Raw genomic sequence first — 22250 nt, 5'->3', positions numbered from 1 at the left:
AGAAATAACGTAATGTATAAAGCTTAAAGCACGAAACCATTTAAATCTTTACATCATGTTTATTTCCGCCAAAAGTTAATATCCCGGAATAGTCACAACTCACAAGTTATTCTTTTCAAAGAACAAGGTATCAAGATCGTCGACGTATGTAGGACACATGTATTTTCGGTAATGAAACCACCTTCGGTACCATTTTGCTTAAGGCCGATGCTTGCAAACTACGATCTTTCCTTAATTAATCCGGTAACGGCGTGACTTTCACTCACGCTATCCCCCTATTGCACTAGATGGATTTAAAGCGATTGCCTGAGTAACAAAAGCCGACAGTAGGTTGCGCAAGTCTCAAATTTTCTGAACAAAAATAAGATGCACACGCACGAAAGGGTCCTGACGCGGCCGTCAGTACACAAGAGTCTTCGAAAATGCACTGTTGGTTTTTTACGTCTCAAGTTTTCAAGAGTTTGCCAGGTAAAGCCTTAGTTGGCAATTCACGCAACTTCCACTGTATTAAACCTTTGTTACAGTCTACCAGACATCGCCCATTGGTAATTGCTGGCTTCTTTAAGACAAAAATTAATTGTGAGGCAAACGAGACACTATAACTGAGTTCTATGAATGTGTGAACCCTGCTTAGGTGGAAACAATAACAACACTCAGGCAAAATTTGATAAAAAGTTTGGGACGAGATAGTGTTTCCGATACAGAAGCGATACGCAAACAGCACAGTCGAGACGAAGGTGTTGAAAGGCACAACCATCTTGCTGATTTGGTTGTTTGGCCTAAAAGTACAGAAGAATGCTCAATTATTGCCTCCCTCTGCTCTGAAAAAAAAGTTCCAATGATCCCTTTTGGCACGGGAACTGGCCTGGAATCGGGTGTCTGTGCCGCTTATGTATGATTTAATTAAACGACACGCCTTTTTAGCCTTAATTACTTTTTACTACTTTTTTTTAATCCAATAAAAGGGAGGTGTAAGCGTCGACATGAGTAAAATGGATCAGATTGTTAATTTTAATCCAGAAGATTTCGATGTAACTGTTCAACCTGGAGTTACAAGGAAAGGACTAAATCATTTCCTTAAAGACCATGGACTTTGGTTCCCTGTTGGTAATGTTTGACATCACATGATTTCAACGTAACAGTTAACCGTAAAAATCCCATAGATCCTGGCGCTGATGCATCGTTGTGCGGCATGACTGCTACAAGTGCATCAGGCACCAACGCTGTCCGTTACGGCACTATGCGGGAAAATGTACTAAATGTTGAGGTTTGTTAGTTTGTCTCTTCATTCCACCATGTCTGTTGAGTAAGCTGCGCCATCAATACTACATTTTTTAAAAATTTAAAGGTTGTTTTAGCCGATGGTCGTGTCCTTCATACCGCAGGAGAGAATCGCCGATCTAAGTTGGCCAAATTGTGCAACAATATGACAGAAAATTTCAAGAATTTATGTCTTATTTAGAAAATCCTCTGCCGGACTCAATTTGACGAACTTGTTTGTTGGATCAGAAGGTAGCCTTGGATTTATTACAAAAGCCACCCTGAAGATTTATGGCATACCAGAAATGATGCTTTCAGCCGTATGTGCATTTACCACTATTAAGGCTGCCGTGGATACCTGTGTCCAAATATTGCAATCCAATATTCCTATTGCACGCATAGGTAGTACGTAATGCCATTTGCTGTCTGTCTGACATTAATTGTTTTCCATTCCAAACAAATCGGAATAGAACTTATGGATGATGTGGCGATGGACATGTGCAATAACCATAACAAGTTGGACTATAAAGTGGCACCGACCCTGTAAGACTTCCACTTGTATGACTCTCTCGTCACATTTTTCGTCCAGGACGAAGAATGTAAACAAATACGTATCATTTAAACAACACGTGTTTTGTGTAACGCAGATTTCTGGAATTTCATGGTTCAGAAGACTCTGTCAAATCTCAAGCAAAATTTGCGGGTAAAAATTACGTTATAACCACATGTTCACCTCTTGATACTTACCCCAAATATGTCGGCATATCCAGGTGAAATTGCTGATTATAATGGAGGTTCAGAGTTTCGCTGGGCATATGAATCCGAGGAGCGTAATCGGCTCTGGAAAGCTCGGCACGATATCTATTGGACAACTCTTCAGTCCAATCCCGGGTGTCGTGCCATTATTACAGATGTTTGCGTGCCCATTACTCGATTACCAGACCTCATCACACAGACGAAAGCTGACATTCAGGAATCGGGAATCATTGGTACAATAAAATGACAATTGCATTTACCTTGCACAATACTTTCTTTGTCGCTCAGGGCCATGTCTTGGACATGTTGGGGATGGCAACTTCCATACTTTCCTGGTTTTTAATCCAAACAAACCAGAGGAATTTAAAAAGGCTGAGACGCTAGCTGCGCGTATGACAAAGTAAACACCTGGTCTTTTCTTCTTTTCAATCCAATCCTAAAACAAATTTTTCTGTACAGGAGAGCCTTAGACTTGAATGGCACATGCACTGGAGAACACGGTGAGTAGTGGGACTTGGTGTTGTTTGTTCTACAAAGCTTAACTATTTAGATTGCAAACATTTAGGAATTGGAATTGGAAAAATGAACCTACCTAGAAAAGGAAATGGGGCCGGTAGGAATAGAAATGATGAAATCAATTAAAAAGACTCTTGATCCGCATTGGCTCATGAACCCCGGCAAGATTTTCCTTTCGGAGTATTGAACTGCATTGTAAAGAATATGTTAGCTTGATTTATTCTGTATATCGTGTTAGGTGGGTGGATAAGAGTATCGTATTCGAAAAAAATATTGTGATTAAGCTCGTTACCTGAAACCGCATAGTACGTAGCAGTAGTGAGATGAAGGTTTCGTTTGTTTGGGATTTCTTTTTTCTTCCCGCCTTGCAATAATACTTGCAGTTGCCTACAGAATTTGGGGAAGCTCCTTTAGCACCTATGATTAACGTGAACGTTAGAAGGAATTATGCTGTCGCGTTGTGTATTACAATAAAGACATGACAAAACGAAAAACTTGTTTTCGTGAATGTTGCAGCAATTTACAAATGTGTGAACACTACAGGCCCGATTAAATAGATATTCACAGACAGAAGGAAAGTAGGATTACCACAATTCGGTTTTGCATAACATTGTCAATCCAGTGTCATTTTGTTCAATAGGAATATCTACCTAAATCTATTTGACTGGTTACTGCTGCACGCATTTGTCAACGAAGGAAATAAATTGAATTGAATTCGTGACAAATGACGAAGCTAGAATGAATAGATCGATTAGGATAAATAAAAGGTGAACTGAAAATAGGATGGACCACCGGGAGGAGAATCTGGTGGGTTGATCCTGAGGCGATCAGAATTATTCCGTATAACGTAATCGCTTGAACAAGCGAGGTATAAGGCGGATATGAAGCGAAAATACATATACAAATTCGAACCAAAAGTCACTGGAGCAATAAAAGTTTTGCAAATCGGAATTTAAGAGATCAGCAAATTGAAAACGGCATTTGTGAACGTACCAAGGTCAATCTGTTGCAGTATGTGTAATTGTTCAACAAACGGCCATAACCGTTTTTCTTTTGGTAGGACATGCGTTCCATTTTGGTAAGAATTCTGATTCAACCCAAATCGAAATGATTATGGCTTTCAGTGCACCTTGCCTACCTAAGGTAGCTAATTTCTCGTTCGTTTCTAAAAACAAACTTAAAGCCTCCTTCAAAGAAAATTGGCTGAATTAGATAGGAAAACATGGTTCAAATTTACGAGGACCACCAACTTGAAATAGACTGGAACAAGTTGGTAGCCCATAACACTCGCTAACTTAATCTAGGGAATTATTTCAACAGATTCTTCTAGTTCGCTATGGAGCAACTAGCGAAAGCTAAATCTTTCATCCCAAATTCATTTCTAACTAAAAGAGTATATCGGGAATAAACAAAAAAAGAAAGCACGAACTATTGAGGCTAGTTGGCAGTTTCCATTTCCGAGCTAGCACTGGGTTCCGGTTTGCTTGGCGTTGCCATGGCCCTTCCAGTATCTCCTATTTCATTTATAGCCCTGTTGAGCATTAGGGCAAGCGAATTCTCTCGGCGACTTGAGTCACCTTTCGGTATAACTGTCTTATAGACTTCGTTATCAGTGGTATCAAGAGGGCTATCCAGGCTGGAAGTACTGCTCCCAATGGGTGAGGCGAGACTCAGCTGAGAATTGGTCGTATTCGCAACGCCACCACCTTCCGTTTGTTGAACGTAGTTTCCGAGGAAGCTTGAATTGGCGCTCAGAGGACGAGATTCCTTGATTGCAAGAACCGTCGCTTTTGGAAGGACGCGTCGAACATGATGTACATACTCTTTAGCTGCCATTAGCGGAGCATCTTCTCCATCTTCGTCAGTGTCGTCGGAGCTTTTACCACTTGGATGGCGACTTGTAGACAATCCTGGCGACGGTACAACATGAGTACGAGACTGATGATGGCCTGTACGTCTCGCTCGTTGTTTCGATGGCGACCGTAAAGCCGATTTTGATGACGTCATCTTATCTGGCTGTAGTTTACCAGCAATCTGTGAGTTATTATAATTAATTAATCTCTATTTGTAATTATTATTTTTTAAATCAGATAATAATGTGAATCGGTCTTACCTGATCTGGCAACAATTCAACGTTAGTTGTCGAAAAACGTTTGTGAACAATAATCGGCGAACTCGAAGAAGCCGTTGGTGTTCTGTCTCCACTTGTGCATTTCAAGCGGTTCTCGCCAGTGGGGCTCTCTGGAGTATCCCTAACAGGCTTGACTAGCCAGTCGTGAGTTGGGTTGACGGTCTCGTTAAATACAAGCGAAGCCGGACGGCGTGGAGATCCTTGTTCGCTGCGCCATCCACCTGCAACTGACGGGCTGAACCCAGAACTCACTGGACAGCTAGATTCGGCTGTGTTTGATGGATCCACGGAAACGAATATGGGCTTGGTAGAACCCACATCTGAAACGGAACGTTGGGAATCACGCCGCGATAAAGCGTAGCTAGCATCCGATGCTAGGATGCTTTTTTGAGATCCTGCACGGAAGAGACTAGTGCTAGAGCTAAGCCGTGACCGTAGACCACTGTTGAGGGCTGAGGCTATTTGTTCAGGCCAAACAACTTCGGTTATGGTACGTTGGCGAGCCGGAGTCATCGTCCCTCGTTCAGCGAGGCTTACCAAGGAACTTCCAAGACTGACTGAATCTTCATTTCCTAAATAAAATGAAAAATACGTTGAATAAAATGATGCTGCATTACTTTCAATGCAAATTACCAATGAGGCCACGTGACCCGAGAACGCTATTAGCATGTCTTAAGGCTGGGAAATGCAAATCTGGAACAACGGAAGTCTGCAGATAGAGGACATCTGTTTCGGTTGGATCACTACAGGTAGATAAGTTGCTCGAGTTGTAGCCGTACACATTAGGCATTAAATCATTTCCAGGCAGGATATTCGGCCTCCCGTTCATCCAACACGTCTTCCATAGCCTCCTCGTTGAGAGTCTGCAATGCTCCGCAAATGGCTTGGTCTTCCAATGTTACTTGTTTCTCGATGTTCGTTTGACGTTTGGTGTTGATCTTGGGTGCTGAAATTATCGCGTCAACTTCACTGACGACTTCGCCTGCATGTAAAATTTGAAGTTTGTTAGTGAAATATTAGTTGATAAAGTGCTGTAAAACAATTATCAGGTGCATAGGCGTTAACAACTAAAACGAAACTGAAATGAAGGAATCTTTATTTAAGAAGTAATTAAATTTTTCAAAACAAATGGAACAAGATCTTCGTTCAGTACATAAGGCTAGCAGTCTCCGACACAAAATTGTGGAGGAAACGTCTTTATAATATCAAACTAATCGAGGCAAACGTAGACAACCTGGTGCGGTGCCCGCGAACGTGTTACTGCGGAGACTGCTACTTCTGGACAAGCGTCCCTCGAAGTCGACATCCAAAAAATTATAGTTTCCAGACTGGTGTTGGGTCGTACTGGTTTGACCAGCAGTTGCTTGTTGTGGGTTAGGGCTATTTGCCACACGGGGCTGGAATTCGCGCTCCCTCAACGCACACACAGCTACACGGAAGAGCTCCCAATCGCCAAATGACATTCCACTCAGAGCCTTTAGCTCATCCAAGTTGCAACTGAGCAGAACGCGACCACTAATGTTATTGTCTATGAATGTTCGAGTATATTGGTCGGCCTGTCGATTTGATTAGTCCAATTCATTAATTTCTCGTCGAAGAATAAATATTTTTGACAAACGTTACCTGTGCTGTTCTGAATCCATCCAAGTGCCGCAACAGTTCGCTAACTTCTTCAGCAGTGAGGGAGCTGAGCGATCTGTCTTGAAGACGACTGGGTAGAGTAGATTTCAAGCACAACTGATTGACTGCTGGCCCATAGGCAGTAGCTGGCATAACTCCATAATTGCAATGAGTAATCGTAGGCACCATGGACGGATATTTTGGATACATCGTCGGCTTATTTTGATCAGGCGTTGGCAGCGTCACCGTGGTCCACGGCTGGCCATTAACTGACCAAGGAACGTGCATTCCGACGGAAGGATTTGGCTGCTCGTGGATTATATTGCCATTTACTTTTACGTCCGCCGTCGCTGTGTGAGGCACAGGTGCTCCTGATTGCATAGCCATGAACGAGGAACGCTCCTCTTTGATCACTTTACGTAAGTAGGGGTCCAAATGAATAGTGAACGGCATAAACATCTTTAAATGAAGAACCTGGAGAATTAAACCTGGAATGTTAGATGATTAAATATTGCCAAATAAATTAAGCTGCAAACCTGTAACGTATTGCGATGGAAACTGAGAAACGTTTGAAACTTCTTTTCATCGCGGTCAATTTCCAAATGAGGTTCGATTTCTTTAGATACAGGTATGAAAGGTTTGGCACGTTCGTAGACGACTTTAAGAGTAGTACAGTCGTCAAGCTTGTCCTCATTGACCTCGCAATACAGAATGATCCAAGACGTACGATATGGCCATTGTTCGGTTATGTTGACCCAAGACGCCAGGTGATACCAATTGAATTCGATTTGAAAGGCTTTAAGTAGTCGACCCGTAACGTATATGACGTTCATTAAACGACGCATGCTTCTCGGATTTACGTCACTGAAGTAATCATCGGTTAACAAAACTTTGGTAAGGTCTTGAGCAGCCATGACGCGGTTATTATTGCCCATGGCCAGTCCACTCTCCATGCTCTCACTTGGGCGAAGTTTTCGATGTCCCATGGCAGGCGGAAGTGCAGAACTAAGCTTATGATTTCGATGCAATCCTTTACCCTGTGGGGCAGACGATTCAACCGACATTCGTCGAGGTGACATCTGAAAAATAGGGCGGATTATGTACAGTGACGAAAGGAGAAAAATGTTTAAATTTATAAGTCTAACCACAACTTTATCCCCAGCCGGTTGATTGTTGGCAGTGTCTTCTGATTCGAGCCAGTTAAGTACAGCAGCATGATTACTGTTTGATGTTACCATTGTGCGTACTCCACCGGGATTTTTCAACATAAGGGCCGCTTGTTGAGCTGCTTTCACCTTCCGCAGACCAGCATTTTGGAGAAAGAAAGGGACGTGAACTAAGTTGCGAAGATAGTCATGGCCCCCGATGTTGGATTCGTTGAACATCCGATGCAAGTTGAGCTCGATAGCCTTTATTTTAAATGTCCATTTAAAAAATCAATTAGAATAAAAAATCTATCATTTTTTTTAGCTAAGAATAAAGAGCATGCTAAAGAAATCCTCGCAAGACTTCTTATCACGACAGCACAATGAAGTATGGAACCAACCTGTGCGCTGAAAAACTGTCGGAAGTAGCATAGCAGCAATGTATTAATAAGAAGCCAAAAAAAATAGTTTAGTCATGTCAAATGGGAATGCGTGCGTACTACCGTGTGTCATTCGTTGTGTTTTATGTTCGTTATATTGCAAAAAGTAGTCTACTCATTCAATCACTCGCGTGCGAAGTTCATTAGTAATAAAATCGAAAACTAAAATCAGTTAGTAAAGTGCTACCTGGACTAGTGAAATACCTTGATAATTATGTGCGGATCGATGGCGAGTAGAGTAATGAATGGTGACGACTGTTCGGTGAAAAGCAAGTGCACAGCGTCTAGAACGTAGAGGACCTGATCTTGCTCGCAACTGTCTAAACCATCAACTACCATCACCAACCGCGTCTGCTGCCCGCTATAGGCGTCAAGACAACGCACCATCTCAACCATGATGGCAACTTCCCTCTTCAATGCCTGCAAGGAGTGGAAATGTAAAAGAAAAGAATGGAAAACCATTTTAGCAATGAATATCGAAGAAGTACCTGCAAATAGCCTTCGGCTCTGACAGATTGGAGACGGCCGATAATCCGCAGCAGTTTCCTCCGTTGCGAGAAAAGCAGTGATTTTACGATTCGACCCCAGGTATATCCATTTGCGATAATTACTACACCCAGGAATACACCGATAGCTATCAGTGTATACTGGACGTGATTTGAATTTCTAAAGGGCGATAAGAAAATTTATGCCATAGCTTTCGATTCTTTGTTAATAATTTAAAAAATTCTTAAAAGACTTACACTATTCGGTCTTCTATTTCCGCGTTCTGGTAAATGGCAAGAAACACCAGGCCAGCCAGAAGAATATCGATGCAAATCAAGAAAATAGCTGCATAGGGGATGCAACAAAAACGGCGAAATTTCCAGGGCGACGTTGATTTGACTACTCGTCAAGTTGAAGAAAGTGAATAACAATGAACTATTGCGAATTTGTGAGCGAATTACGTGGTTTCGGCCTGAACGCACGATAAAGACGAGTTGCCACAACACCATAATCTCCTTCTATTGAATCCAACAAAGAACCGATCATCTGAACCACTGAGTTTTCCCCTCTCGTCGAACGTGATACTTTAGTTTGGTCCGTAAAATAGAATCTAGCGTTTAAATAAAAGAAGAAGAAAAATTTTAGACTACCATTTGAAATAAATAAATAAATGAAACGATAAAAACCTAGACCGAATTACCTTATCGGTTGGATACGGATGCTATCACCTCCCCACTGCGGCCCCGGTGGGGTGCAAAAAGTCACTTGTAACACCAACTTTAGGGCTTCTAGTTTTCTCGCTAATACGAGTCCAAAACTATGTGCCCAATTCCAACTAAATCTGCATACAGAATACTTTTAAGTGACCCCTGATGGGTGCAAAATATAAAAAGTCAAGATAACAACCTTTCAGAACCCCAGTACACTATGTATAGAAATGTCACTATAAGAAAGAAGCAGCCTCCACCAGTTGCTAATCCAGCAATCCAGGAATCAAGCGAGACGCCCATTATCACGCCTAAAAGGGTGGCAATATGCAGTACAATGATGGAAAGAACTACGGAAAATTGCAACTGAGGCTCGATCCATTGGCGGGCAAATCCCTTCATTTCGTCTGTTAATAGTGAAAGCAAAGCGTTAGGCGGCTACAACGATGAACAAAACAACAACAACAACAAAAAATGTATCCAACCTCGTAATTTGCTAAGAAGAAACGATTTGCCAGAACCCCACTTTGCATAGAGCCCTACAGTGATCGGCATCGAAAGGGACGGCTCGCTCAGCATGTCGGCCAGTGCACTACTGTAAAGCTCATAACCCAACATGTTCTCGTTATCTTCATTAGTGTTTAAACGTCCTAAATGAAATGAAAAAAGTCTAAATTATGTGAACACTTTACAAACAAAATAGAAATGTGGCCATTACGGGCGCCGAAAATTTGTCCTAATATGGTTTTTTGTTGACTGATATCGATATTGTACGGCGTTTCACCGCTTCGATTCGGTCGGTATAACAGCTGGCTATGCTTTGGATTCCGGAGGAGTACTTCTACTATTGCCTGTAGATATTAAAAATGCAATTATATGATGTAACGCAAATGGCGAGAAAAATAAACTTACTTTTGATCGGGCTCTCATGGCGATGTGAAGCACTGTATCGCCTTCTTTATCGGCTGCTGTAACACGCGCTTTTTTGTCCAGCAGTAATTGTACTATCTCGATGCTCCGGTTGCGCACTGCTCTTAACAACGGTGTGTCTCCTTCCTATTGCATTTTTTGTTTGTTGAACCAATGCGAAATTTGCCATTTAAAAAAAAATGTGTCAGAATTGTTTAGCCTTTTCTTTTTTCACCTTAGTGGAAATTTCTAAATTGGGGTCCGAGTTTAAGAGTGATTTGACCACTGAAACATGATTTTTTTCAACCGCCCAATAAAGAGCTGTTTTTCTTTCCTGTGTTTAAAGAATAATTAAAAGATGAGCTCGATTTTGTTTGTTCTAGGTTGTTGTTTGCGATTGAAATACCTTGCCGGTCATGTCCACATCAGCGTATTTCTTCAATAATGCTTCAACTATCGATTTGTGACCAGCTTTAGCTGCGTGAATCAAGTTGGTGTCTCCGCTTCGATCCTGTAGCGCAGTAAAGATTCAGATAGAAGGGGATACATTAACCCATCAAATATTGTTTACTTGCAAATTGACGTAGGCACCGGCATTTAGTAAGGCCATACAAATGTCGTAATAGCCTTCCTTGCAGGCTAAAGTCAGGGCGGCGCAGCCATCTTTGTCGGTAGCGTTAACATTAGGTTTTCTATCCAGTAATTTATTAACAATATCTGCAGCATTCTCTTTTGCAGAAAGTAGTAAAGGTGTCCAACAATGCTGATATGTTGACGTAAAAAAACCAGATAAAATAAGAAAATTTCTAGAACAAAAGTGCTTCATTATTCATACCATTCCAGATACTTCCACGTTAGCTCCTGCTTGAAGTAGCATGTCTACAATCTCACCATGCGATTTCCTGCATGCCCAGATCAGGGCCGTGGTTCCATACTATGCAAAGATAAATTTCGCTAGGCCATCATAAAAGATGTTATTCACGGAAATGCAAACCTTATCCCCAGCATTCACTTTGGCTCCGTTTTCCAAAAGAAGGCGGACTATAGCTACATGACCTCGGCCAGCTGCCCACATGAGAGGCGTGATATGAAATTGGCCATGAACATTAACTTCGGCGCGCTGCTCAATCAACAGACGTGCCGTCTCCAAATAGCCTTTGTAGGACGCCCATAAGAGTGCGGTCCATCCTCCCTAATTAAGATAGTGAGATATATTGAGAACACAAAATTTGGTTAGGCTTTCAATATAGACGGATACCATATCTCGGTGTTCAATGTCAGCGCCATGATTGAGCAGCTCGACGCAAATGGAGGTGAAATTCTCCTTTGCAGCGCAGAGCAAAGGCGTCCAGTTATCCTGTAAATTTAGCCAAAAAGAGTCAAGTCTCCTGTCAGACATCAATGACATCAAATAAAAATAAAATACGGAATCTTCGGCATTTGGGTCAGCTCCATGGGCAAGTAACTCCTTGACGAAGGCACTTTTGCCTTTGATCGATGCCAACACCAAGGCAGTAGCTCCGTTCTATAAATAAAGCAACAGCAAAATCCATAAAGTGATAACACGAAAACGTCAGTCTACTCGTCATATTAAAGGAGCAGGTTTTACCTCGTTTCTATCGTCGACGACGACATGGCGGTTTTCGAGAAAAACGCGGAGGCCAATCAAATTGTCTTCAACTATATAGTTGGCAAATGTGCGGTAGCTTAATGACACCATGGACTCTAATGGATTCTGCAAAAAAATTGAACAGCAACAGTTAATAAGTGGGCGGTCATTTTTTCCTATTCTATTCTTGTACTTCAATTCGCATATTTATAAACTGGCGAGAGAATGGGCGTGAAATATCAACTTCATGCCAAAAATGAACGTGAAATTTGGTGATTACGAATATATCAGATGTAAGATAGTTATCAAGCAGGATGAGTAGGCATTCGCAGCGGCCAAGATCAGAGAACTGCGGTTTCAGGTTTGGATGGCGCACGAGCATGCATGCGTTTTCTCGATTCTTTTGTTTGCATTTTGATCCATTTGGACTACCATGCCTTACCGGAGTGATAGGCACCCTTTGATCGGGGCGGACCGACATGGGGAGCGGATCATATTAAGACTACCGACGATGCTGGCCTAGATCCAAATCCCCCTCTCCGCTTTCCCGTTGCGTGTCCATTTTTTTCCGCTTCGGTAAACGATTGTTCTTCCTTTCCGAATATGAAACCATCGTGCACCCGTTAGGCAAAACATATTTACCGAGTCTAGTCACTCGGTAACAATGAACGGTGCATTTTTATTGACTAAACGGAACTGGGAGTGCCAAAAATTGGCCCGTATCAGTGCAAAGAATAAGTTTGGTTGGTTCAATCCAATCAAAAGCGATCGGGATATGAAAGATGTAGATAAAGTAAAAAAATTGGGGTTGTTAGTTGTTTAGTGGACTGCAAAACTAGTCATCTGATTACAAGACATGGTCAATCTTGTTCCAATGGGGCGTAGTCGGTTTCCAACTATAAATACAAGGGGCTGAGGGAAAGAGTAGAAAACGGCCCATGCGATGATTTTTTTTTTTGCCCTGTCGGACAACAGACTGACCGACCAAGACCCACGTCGCATGGAGTGGGGTATACTGAAAGAGAAATTCCGGGCGGCGGCGGCAGCAGAGAGAAGTGATGAGATTGAAGGTGTGGATGATAGAGGTGACGTGCTCAATGATGATTGATTGGTGAAGATATGCGGGATGGACAATCTTGGTCTATGCTTGGCCGTTGGTTTCTTCTCAAGGATCCTTTTGGTTGCATCGCTTATAGGTAAGCTAGGGTGGTTCAAGGTCGGCTCGCTTTCTGATCCACCTGCTTCTGTTTCTTCTTCCACTGAAGGAGTAATACGTACCAAAGGCAATGGTAGGACGGTCGTTAAACTGTGCGATCGGCCTTTGACTGACCCTGTTTTGGGGGATGGCTGACTTTTGGCACTGGCCTCCATCAAACACATCCGATTGGTTTCCATCGAGTCGTTACGGTTTTTGCAATCGATGACGATTGCTGCAATGGCTAGTCAAACACAGTCGGACTGCTTAGACAGACATCAGGCGAAACAGCTCAGAAATGGAAAGATCAGTAAAATACTGCTGACGAAAGACTTGCAAACAAAAGAAGAAATATCCAATGCAAATGAGGGGTTCTTTGCACAAATGTGTCCAGTACATCTTATTACTAACTCATTTGCAATAAGTCCGAGAAGGTAAGAATCCATATTGCCACCAATATGTCATTGGTTCAGCACTCTTTATATTTACTGTGTCAAGTAAATGTTGTCAAGAGTAAGTTTCTACGGAAGTTGGTTTCAATCAGGCACACATTCAAAGAGACTTTAGTTTCAGTCTTTATTATCCACACATGGGTTAGAGAAGACTTTAATAAATGGTGTTGATTTGAAATCCTTTGGATAAAATAAAGAACAGAAAAGAAGGAATTTACTTTATCGCTTTTGTTGTTTAAATTAATATCCGGAAATAATATTTTGATAAATGCAAGTATGTTTATAGGAATGAACCTGTGACTGCAATGGAAAGTACAATTTTCAACCAAAATGAATGCGTGAAAACGATAAGATTTAGTCTGTAAATGGGAACGTAACATCCCCCAAGTTAGAGGCAATTAAGCAGCAAGAAAAAAATGAAACAAAAGCTATGCCATCATGGCGAAACGCTTTGACAGTGACCTGACTTCTAACGTTTAACTATCATTATTACCTTACGCGTCTGAGTACAAAAGTTTCATATCACTCCCGCAAAAATTGCGTACAATCGCTACACAAACAGTTCGAGTCTTGATGCACTTGGACTATATCAGCTGATATACTGAAACACATATTTTTCCGTAACACGGCTATGGTCGTGACTGTTATTGTGTAATACCGACTTGACTAATGCTACGTTTCTAAGGCTGCGCTACAACCAAAATATATTTTAACTGAGATGTGTATTTGAGTGAAAAATGAGTGCATCGTCTGCAAACATAGGGCTACCACAATTTGCAAAAAAACAAAAAAAAAAATTATAGAAATAACAACGTACAATATACATGACGAACGTGAGGGCGATTATCGAGTTTCTCATCGTCGTACCGTTTGCATAACCCAATCAGAAATTGAAGAAACGCCGAGGTAAACTCGATCGAGCTGTCTGTCGTCAAAACTCCGATCGCAGTGACGATTCTCGTTAGATATTCCGACCAATGACCAAGACCTACCATCATTCAATTGGCAAAGCAGCGGACTTCCGGCGAATTCATCATTCTACATTTAGTCATGGACTTTCGGTTATCTAAAAATTAATAAATGGACATAATGTTTCATTACGTACCCGGCATGTATCTAAGGGCGAAATAACATCCGCGCATAGAGTTGTGACGTTGTCACATTTTTGATTCTGCACGACCTTGGCAGTCACTTCGTGCAGATTGTCTCCTTAATAAACGATGACAAATGAGTTGTTATGACGGATGATTAACGAAGTAAAGTAGAAAGGAGAACTGACGGTCTTTGCCCCATCCGAGAAAGAGACAGCGAGATGTAGGGCTGGATATCCAAGCTTCATGATCACGGGCCAGACATACGGGTCGGACAAAATCTGAATATATGACGGGAGTTTCCATTTTTATCAGAACCAATTGGTTGCCCTTCATGGGCGATTTAACCATGCCGATGATACGCCGCTCCTGCTCCCAAGGCGCTAAGATAAGCCAATCCAACAACAAAAAATTATGCATGATTAGCCCCAATAGTTTGCTACAACAACAAACAAAAATCAATACATTATTTCATGTTTTATCTTAAGGATAGAAAATACATTTATCACCGGAAGAGATTAGCTACTATTGATGATGGAGAAAAAGATATTTGTTAGAATCAAAGAGTCTTTATACCGTCGGAAGTCAGGCGGACAGCAGCGAATCTAGCAACCCAGTGAGCTCGATTTTGCCTAATAATCGTATATTTTAAAAGCGTAAGTTGTTGCTTTATTTCAGATGTATTATGCGACATAATTAAGCGTAATCTTTTTAATAAGGTACCCGTCGAAACATGATGAGGCGGTAAGAAGCCACTGATCGGCTACAAGAGTGGCATCGCATGCGTGGACGCCATCTCTGATTAAAGCGGCAAACCAGGGCCAGTCTCCGTGAGCTGACGGAAGAAGCGTCAAATCGGTACCGGGACGGTCAGGATGCATATGAACCGGCCGATTTCCGCATTCTAAATAAGAAATTAAATTTTTTTAGTTTCATTCTGCGCAGTTTCATACTGGAAAAAAATTCGGTGAAAAATGAATTCTTACCAAGTCCCGAACACGAAAGATAGAGCACTTGGCGTTTACGACATGGAGCACGAAGGAATGTGGCTCTCCATCGTATCGGCTCAGTTAAATGGGCATAGTCCGCGGAATGTTCGTTATCGATACGAATTTCAATGCGTTCCATGATCCGGTAGGACATGGAACGGCAGGCAGATTCACCAAAGATCTCCAGGAAGCTTTGCTGTCGGGCTGTTGACATGAGCGATGACGAATTGAGAGAATCGACACATATCTTGCCTGTGTTATTGCCCTCGGTGAAAACGATGTAGCCCTCATGGAAGTATTGATGAACGAAATTAGCAGCCGCCATATCAGGCGCAACCGTAACTATTCATGAGAAAAAAAAGTAAACCGAAATGCGGGCACGGTGAATTGTTGGTCAACCCAAAAATTGAGTGAAACTTTCAATCGTATAAGGAATAAAAAACGCCAACATTGGCTGCTGGCATCTTGCTGTTCATCTTGCTGACGGCTTGTCACAGTTTCAAATCAAACAATGATTACATGACCCCCTTGTCAGTAGACCTCAAGGAAAACATAGCCACTAAGTGTGCACTGCACATATATACACGAACGTAAGAAAGTGGAGCGCGTTATTTTTTCTCAGCAAAGAGGAGCATAAAAAAAATAATAATAAAAGAAGACTATAACTCACGGCAGCCTCTTTCATCGCTCCCGTTGGGACAATCAGGAATACCGTCGCATCGTTTGTTGACGTCAATGCACGAGGCCCCAACTCCGCAATGGACTTGGCCTTCCGGGCAGTAGTTGCACGCCACCTCGTCACTAAAATCATGGCAGTCCATCAATCCGTCACAAATACGGCCAGTTTGTCCATTGGCCGTCATGAAACGGACGCATTCACTAGGATCGGCCTCCATGACGTAGTTCATAGCTATTCACATCCGCGTTGTTAAAGTTGCAAATGATGCAAGAAAGGGAAAAAAAAAGGGGTTATTATTAGTCTCATTTTTAAGAAATCCAGAGCTTTTAACTTAAAATGAGCAAGAAAAATAGGCAGTATACATGGTTTAGTTGTGCAAGAATCCATGCCGTCGTCGATGGGAAACAATTCGCAGCGGAGCAGATCTTTCAAGCCGCCTGAAACTTCATTGCTCAGGAGCTTGTTACCAGCAACGTCCTGCCTGCGGGAAATCTGCTGGCTTAATCCTAACCGGGCTTTGCATCTAGCATTTAAAAAATAATTCGATCAATCAAAACGATGAAATCATCAATCAAACGGAAGGAGATCAGCATACGACGTCATGACGGCCATACAGAGACTCCGACAGGGTGGAAGATGATTTGGTATACGGGCGAAAGGCATCAGCGGTAGGGGATACGGAGGCACGAATCCATTAGAAGTTGGAGCATCCGGGTCGCAGGGAGGTTGGAGTATATGGCACAGCACATGCTGGATGTAGGGCGAGCATTCCGATTCTACTAGTAACCTGGAAAGTCGTGACAAAAGTTAATAGCTTAACTACTTCCCAGCATTCAGGGTTCACAATCAGCTGCCAACTGTTACTGGGGTTTTCATTGTAACGTTCACTTTAGAAAAGCCTAACTGGACGAATCAATTAACACCAATTCATAGCATATGGGGGACGTTACGTAACCGATACACGACAGTTCCCGAATAGCACAGCCAACCCAATAAGTTCATTGCAACGCATCATTTGTCTCACCTCTCGCAAGCGGATGAACAGTTAAGAAAATTAAAGAAGCAAAACAAAGAGAAGTCTCCCAGTTAACAGACGTTGCGATAAGAAAGTGACTTACTTTGCGGCTTCGTTAAGTCGGTCAACTTCGCGAGCCCCTCGATGTCCGAGCAGATCGGGGAAAGAGGTGAAGTTGTAAGCCAAATGGCGACAAAAATTCAACGAAATAGGCACACAACCCGAACGTTCTTGATGATCTTGCGACTGGGAAAACTTGCTGATTGGAATGAGTGGGCCCGGTGATGTCACCGCTGGTCGAATGGTTGAGGATGTCAATAGCGGTCGTGACTGTTGTCCTTTTTTAATACCCGGACTAGCTGTTGAGTCGACGCCATGTGATGGAGGATGCGTTGGATAAGGTGGAATAAAATTTGACAGATCACTCTCTAATGGACGTGTACCCTCAGAAGCCGAGTCAATGTCCGTGCGTCTATCGACCAAATCGGAACTTTCGTTGGGTGAGATCGCAACCGCCCTAGCTGAATACGCAATGGATTTTTAATTAAATTTTCTTTTTAAACGGGAATTATCGTGTACAGTTATAGAAACCAAACGAACCGTGTAAAAATAATTTGTAGATCTTACCTTTAACTTCCACACTTGAGGGATCGATGTGAACGTTTACTGGGAATTTCCCAGCCAATTCTTCTCTCAAGATGGACTCCATTTCCGAAGCATCGTTTGCAGTTTTCTTTGTGACGCAATACAAGTTGAAGAAGACGGAAAGGTCGTAATCTTCATTCCTGATGTCGGATTGTGGATTTCCCATTCACTTGAGTTAGTTTTGAATCAAAAGATGTATTCGAAACGTTATTTACCCCTGAAATGTGAGAATCTCTGAATGATGATAAATGTCTCTGACGGTGGCTGTTCTTGAACAAATCGTCCAATTTAGCTTCGAAATCGCGAGCTTTTGTGCTAAAAGCAGCACCTTTAACATCAGCAAGATTGGGCTCGAACCAGTCGCCCTCCGCAATCCGGAAACTTCCCCGGTAGACGAATTCAACGAGCTTCTCTTGTTTGTTGCTGATCACTATATTCGAACGGATTGTTACATAAATCTGTCGCACGAGTATAAATGTCGGGAATGTCTATAGACGATAATAAAGAATCCAGTTATTTACGTCCATAATAGATGCCGAAGGCGAGCCCCGTGCCTAATAAAAACAGGGTCCCCAGTAGACAAAAGCAATGGTTACTCGGCCACCGCCTTCCATTTTTGCTGGCATCTCGCACTATATCGTCATAAGAGCTCAAACTGTAAGAGCTTGTCGAAGGTGCCCGTTCGCCCTGTAAATACAAACAGTCCACCAAACAAATAACATTCGCGGAATTCTCTTTTCTCTTTTCACAATACAACACGAACAAGTTTCCTCATTCGTAGCGAATAAATCAACCCCCTTCAAATGTTGCCACTATTGTCAATGTTGTCCCCTTTTATTGGTCTCTTCTTTAACTGGAACTGTGTAACGAGAATGCAACGAACGACTGGAATGAGGAACAGAACGAGGAATTGTTCGCGTACCTCAAGTCTCACGGTATTATATGCCTAGACAAGGAACTCGAAGACGAAATTCTCACACATATTTCCTGCAGGGCCTTCCATATACGTTCCACTCAAACTGTGACAAAGTGATTGAGGCCCAACACCTTGTGAGTGTCGGTGGGGATCACGCACAACCTAAAACCGTTTGTTTTTCGCTCTGGTTTCTAAAAGTAATAGCACGAAACTTTTCAATTTCTTTTCTTTAAGCCGGCCTTGATAAAATAAAATAAATTTAAAAAAAAGTCCCCAAAACGGTGAAAAAAAAAATCGCTGTGGTTGAATTGGATATTTACACGGTACGTTCACCTTAGCGGGAACACTAAAAGAAAACTAAAAATGGACAAACTCTCTAGTTTTGATACGGCAAGTCAAGCATCGTGCCTATAACAGTTCAAAGCCTCTGCATTTGGCTAATAAAAATAAATGTTTTCAAAAACAATTCGACTCTGACGAAATGACCAAAGACTTTCGAAATGACGACGTCCCTTTTTCTGCTCTTCGTGTCAAACGCCACCGCTTCCCTGAACCGTTACATCCTGAGGGATATAAGCGGCAGTGTTGCGCGACCAAAGAAGATGAACGAAACGTTAAAGAGCTCATTCGCGTCCCTTGTTGTTATTGTTCTTTCTCTTTTTCTAAGAGCGCATGCTGCGACATCTCTCATTGTTGCGTGTCCACTAAAATGTTACATCTTCGCCAAAAAGAAGTCATGAATAAGAACAACGTACCGAACGAATCCTCTGTGTTGTGTTGAAAGGTGAAATGGAGGCGCCGCGGATGCTTGTCGTGCCATCGTCCATGGCGTGAAGCAAACCACTGCTCTGCTGTTGAAGACCTGATGATGACGAAAGCACCAGGGGGTTGCGCAATTTAAAAGTCCGCTCCGGTCCGAGGACAACCATAGAATCTTTGACGAAATCCTTTTTAAATGAAAAATTGGTAGAACGGCTGGCTCCTATCGTCCCGTGTAACTGCGCTGAAGTCGTCTAAACAGGTCGAACGAATGGACGAATTAGATGTTTGTTCAAAAGCGTTTTCATTGCACGTTTCATACTGAAATGGAGGATAATAATAGAATTCCGTTTAGGGAGAAATGTGGGTTTACGCGCGCAGCTTAAGTGTTTGCGACGTGACGACCGTGATAATTCGGGACATACCCGATGGCTTTTATTTTCTCTCGTCGACGTCATCGAAATAAAAAATGTTGCAGAAAAACGTACGGTTATTTTTATTTCATTTTTGCGCTCGTGAATTCACGGGGGGAATACGGAAGTGTTTTGGTCCGAAAAGTAGATGGTCGTAACAATCTTAACGGAATAGCCCGTCTTCAGCAAGACTGCGCAGTTCACATGCGTTTTTACTGAAAATATCATATGGCCCAATCACATATAGTTAATAGTTAGCGCATCATCTTTTCGTACAGAATTTTATTGCAGGATGCACCAACAGGAAACAAGCGAGTGGCGTTAGACCGAAGGCGTGAAAATTGACGCATATAGCCAACGCGCTTCGCCACGTTTCACAAATGAGACAGCTAACGTAAATTAGTGTGAGCTGGCTGCAGAAAATTACATGATTTTCGTGAATACGAATGACGTTGCTCGATATTATTTGGCTACCTGTCGAGAATTGACCATTACGACATTTTTCGTTGTGTCATTTGAATAAAACAGACGCCAGCAGACGCAGAATTACACAGTTTGACAGTGGCTAACGGAAGTTTCCGCCTTCCACCTGGCGCAGGCCATTACATGGCAGCACATTGCAACTTACGGTTTTCCTAAGATTTTTTTTTTTTCGTTTTTTCCTGCATTCCCTTTACCTGTAGTATTATAGGTCTGTCTGCATAGAATAATAGGAAATCGTCCGTGCTGAAAGTAAAATAGGATGAACAAAAAAGCTTTGAATCAAAGTCTTCGTGAGCAGTCAGGTAACAACTGGAGCAGTTGTAAGGAAAAGCAGATTTGCTTTCCTTCGCTATTGACTTGTGTCAAGGCTGACGAGTCAAAGAGGCCGTGCATTAGCATAAAGTCGGTCATTTTCTGAGCTTGTGACGAAAGAAAGATTTTTGGAAACGCTCTCTACCCTAAATGCCTGCAATTAACTGCAAAAAATGGGCGTTTTTGGACTTAACGGCATGTTTTGTTGGTTTTTTTTTCTTTCGTGGAAAAAAACCAACAAAATTACTTGAAAGGCCCCTGATTTATGAATTTACGAAATATAAAGGAACCGTTGGCGCTATGCTGTACCATCTGTTGTCCATTCGCAAGGTCTAGACGCGCCCTGCAAACCAGTTTCACGAGCAGCGAAACTCATACTTTGTGTGAGTAAAAATGGACCGAATACACAGACACAACACAAGCACCAAGACAATTATGCGATGTGAGTTCGCTGTTTTGTGACCAACCTGAAACACTGCGTCATCTTCGTGTGACGGCCGGCTGGAAAGCTTCTTCCTTGATGGCTTCTTTGGCGAAGACATGTCGATGATCTTTTGTTGTGGAACTTGGAAAAACGAATTCGATCACTCTCACAGCATCTACACTAGTTTAATAACGAACAGTAATCCGTGCAGGTAAAACAAGAAGGAATTGAAAACGATTGGTCCGTCTAGAGCGAGACAGGGAGAGCGATGAAAAAGATGGTCTGGTCTGGATCGAAGCAGCCGACAAACTGATAACAGACGGCCGCTCAGCCAACGACCATATCCCGTTTATTCAGTCGACCAATACGGTCCACCAGCAGAGCTTCCAACTGCTTTCCCTTCGCCAATGATGTACCGTTACTTCCTGGATTGCTCGAAAGCAAATTCACTGTTATACTACTCGTCATTTCAATGAAATCATTCTCTTCAAGGACCCTTTCCCACTTTTTTGTTGTTTTTGTTTTGTTTTTTTCTTTTTACCGATAACCGAGGGAGATATTTCCTACTTTGGCCGAAAAGAATTGCCTAGGTGCGTACGTCTCGCCTATTTGTTGGCTATTTTTCAAATGTGTCTTTTATATTAAAAGAACTTTAATGGAAGACTTTCTCGTGAAGAATATTTTTTGTTATCTGATTTGTAGGACGGAAGGTGGGAGCGGTCTACCTTCTGCGCTAGTCTATTAACACTTTTTTGAGAGATTAAAAGAAAGGTGGTCCAAATCCCATGTAAAGAAGAAATTTATGTCAAAATAAAGAATGGCGAAAGCTCCGTAAATATAAAGAAGCTGCAACAAGCGAACAAAGAAAGCAAACTGATAGCCCGCAAGATTTTCAAAAAATAATTGAGCGGAGGAATCAGAAACAGATTGACATGGATCATCTTAATCCCAGCAATGCAATACGTACGATTTCTAAATAATGATCGAAAGGAAAAGCTATGTTCGATTCACGCAAGTGTATTGGTCAGATTTGTGCGTGTGAAAGTCGAGGTATTCAACATTGAGGAGAAATTCGATTCATTTCGTTTGGTTGATGTATTAATCTTAATTTTGCAACGATTCGGGACGAATAAGATGTTCTAGTCGCGTGTGAATCGGACGAAACCAGCACCCTAGATATAGGAAAAGAAAAAAAAAATAAAGCAGGCGTTTGCAACAGATGTCCTCGTTATATTTAAGGTTGTTTGCCAGTCAGGTATATAGTCTCTTCCGGCCTACATCATCTCCCAGCAGCTCTT

The 22250-nt window shown here is 42.1% G+C and overlaps 2 protein-coding genes across 2 annotated transcripts; one reads left to right on the top strand and one right to left on the bottom strand.

The window, feature by feature from the left end:
- Window positions 1-132: 132 nt before the first annotated feature.
- Window positions 133-3026, top strand: LOC116926110 (probable D-lactate dehydrogenase, mitochondrial). The gene is given in 13 exon segments (XM_032932938.2): window positions 133-545; window positions 635-892; window positions 966-1107; window positions 1164-1267; window positions 1349-1404; window positions 1463-1662; window positions 1731-1803; window positions 1908-1963; window positions 2031-2249; window positions 2305-2416; window positions 2476-2516; window positions 2582-2604; window positions 2606-3026. Coding segments are annotated over 13 exon segments (1521 nt in total). The 5' UTR covers window positions 133-422; the 3' UTR covers window positions 2720-3026.
- Window positions 2978-21269, bottom strand: LOC116926634. The gene is given in 41 exon segments (XM_045168245.1): window positions 2978-4566; window positions 4646-5235; window positions 5297-5645; window positions 5898-6219; window positions 6287-6757; window positions 6820-7362; window positions 7429-7692; window positions 8073-8288; window positions 8357-8534; window positions 8612-8753; window positions 8816-8964; window positions 9055-9195; window positions 9261-9468; window positions 9547-9711; window positions 9780-9912; window positions 9974-10117; window positions 10206-10304; window positions 10377-10481; window positions 10542-10733; window positions 10806-10904; window positions 10965-11162; window positions 11229-11327; window positions 11397-11495; window positions 11580-11705; window positions 12561-13022; window positions 14088-14264; window positions 14332-14435; window positions 14506-14700; window positions 14894-14949; window positions 15041-15221; window positions 15304-15648; window positions 15977-16216; window positions 16348-16508; window positions 16581-16772; window positions 17104-17521; window positions 17628-17785; window positions 17861-17907; window positions 17909-18075; window positions 18167-18332; window positions 19317-19574; window positions 20996-21269. Coding segments are annotated over 39 exon segments (7683 nt in total). The 5' UTR covers window positions 21071-21269; the 3' UTR covers window positions 2978-4566; window positions 4646-5235; window positions 5297-5457.
- Window positions 21270-22250: the final 981 nt, after the last annotated feature.

Source organism: Daphnia magna, linkage group LG1 (assembly GCF_020631705.1).
Source record: "Daphnia magna isolate NIES linkage group LG1, ASM2063170v1.1, whole genome shotgun sequence".
Lineage (NCBI taxonomy): Eukaryota > Metazoa > Arthropoda > Branchiopoda > Diplostraca > Daphniidae > Daphnia > Daphnia magna.
Note: the sequence above shows the minus strand (reverse complement) of the source record. Positions and strands in the feature narration are given on the sequence as shown.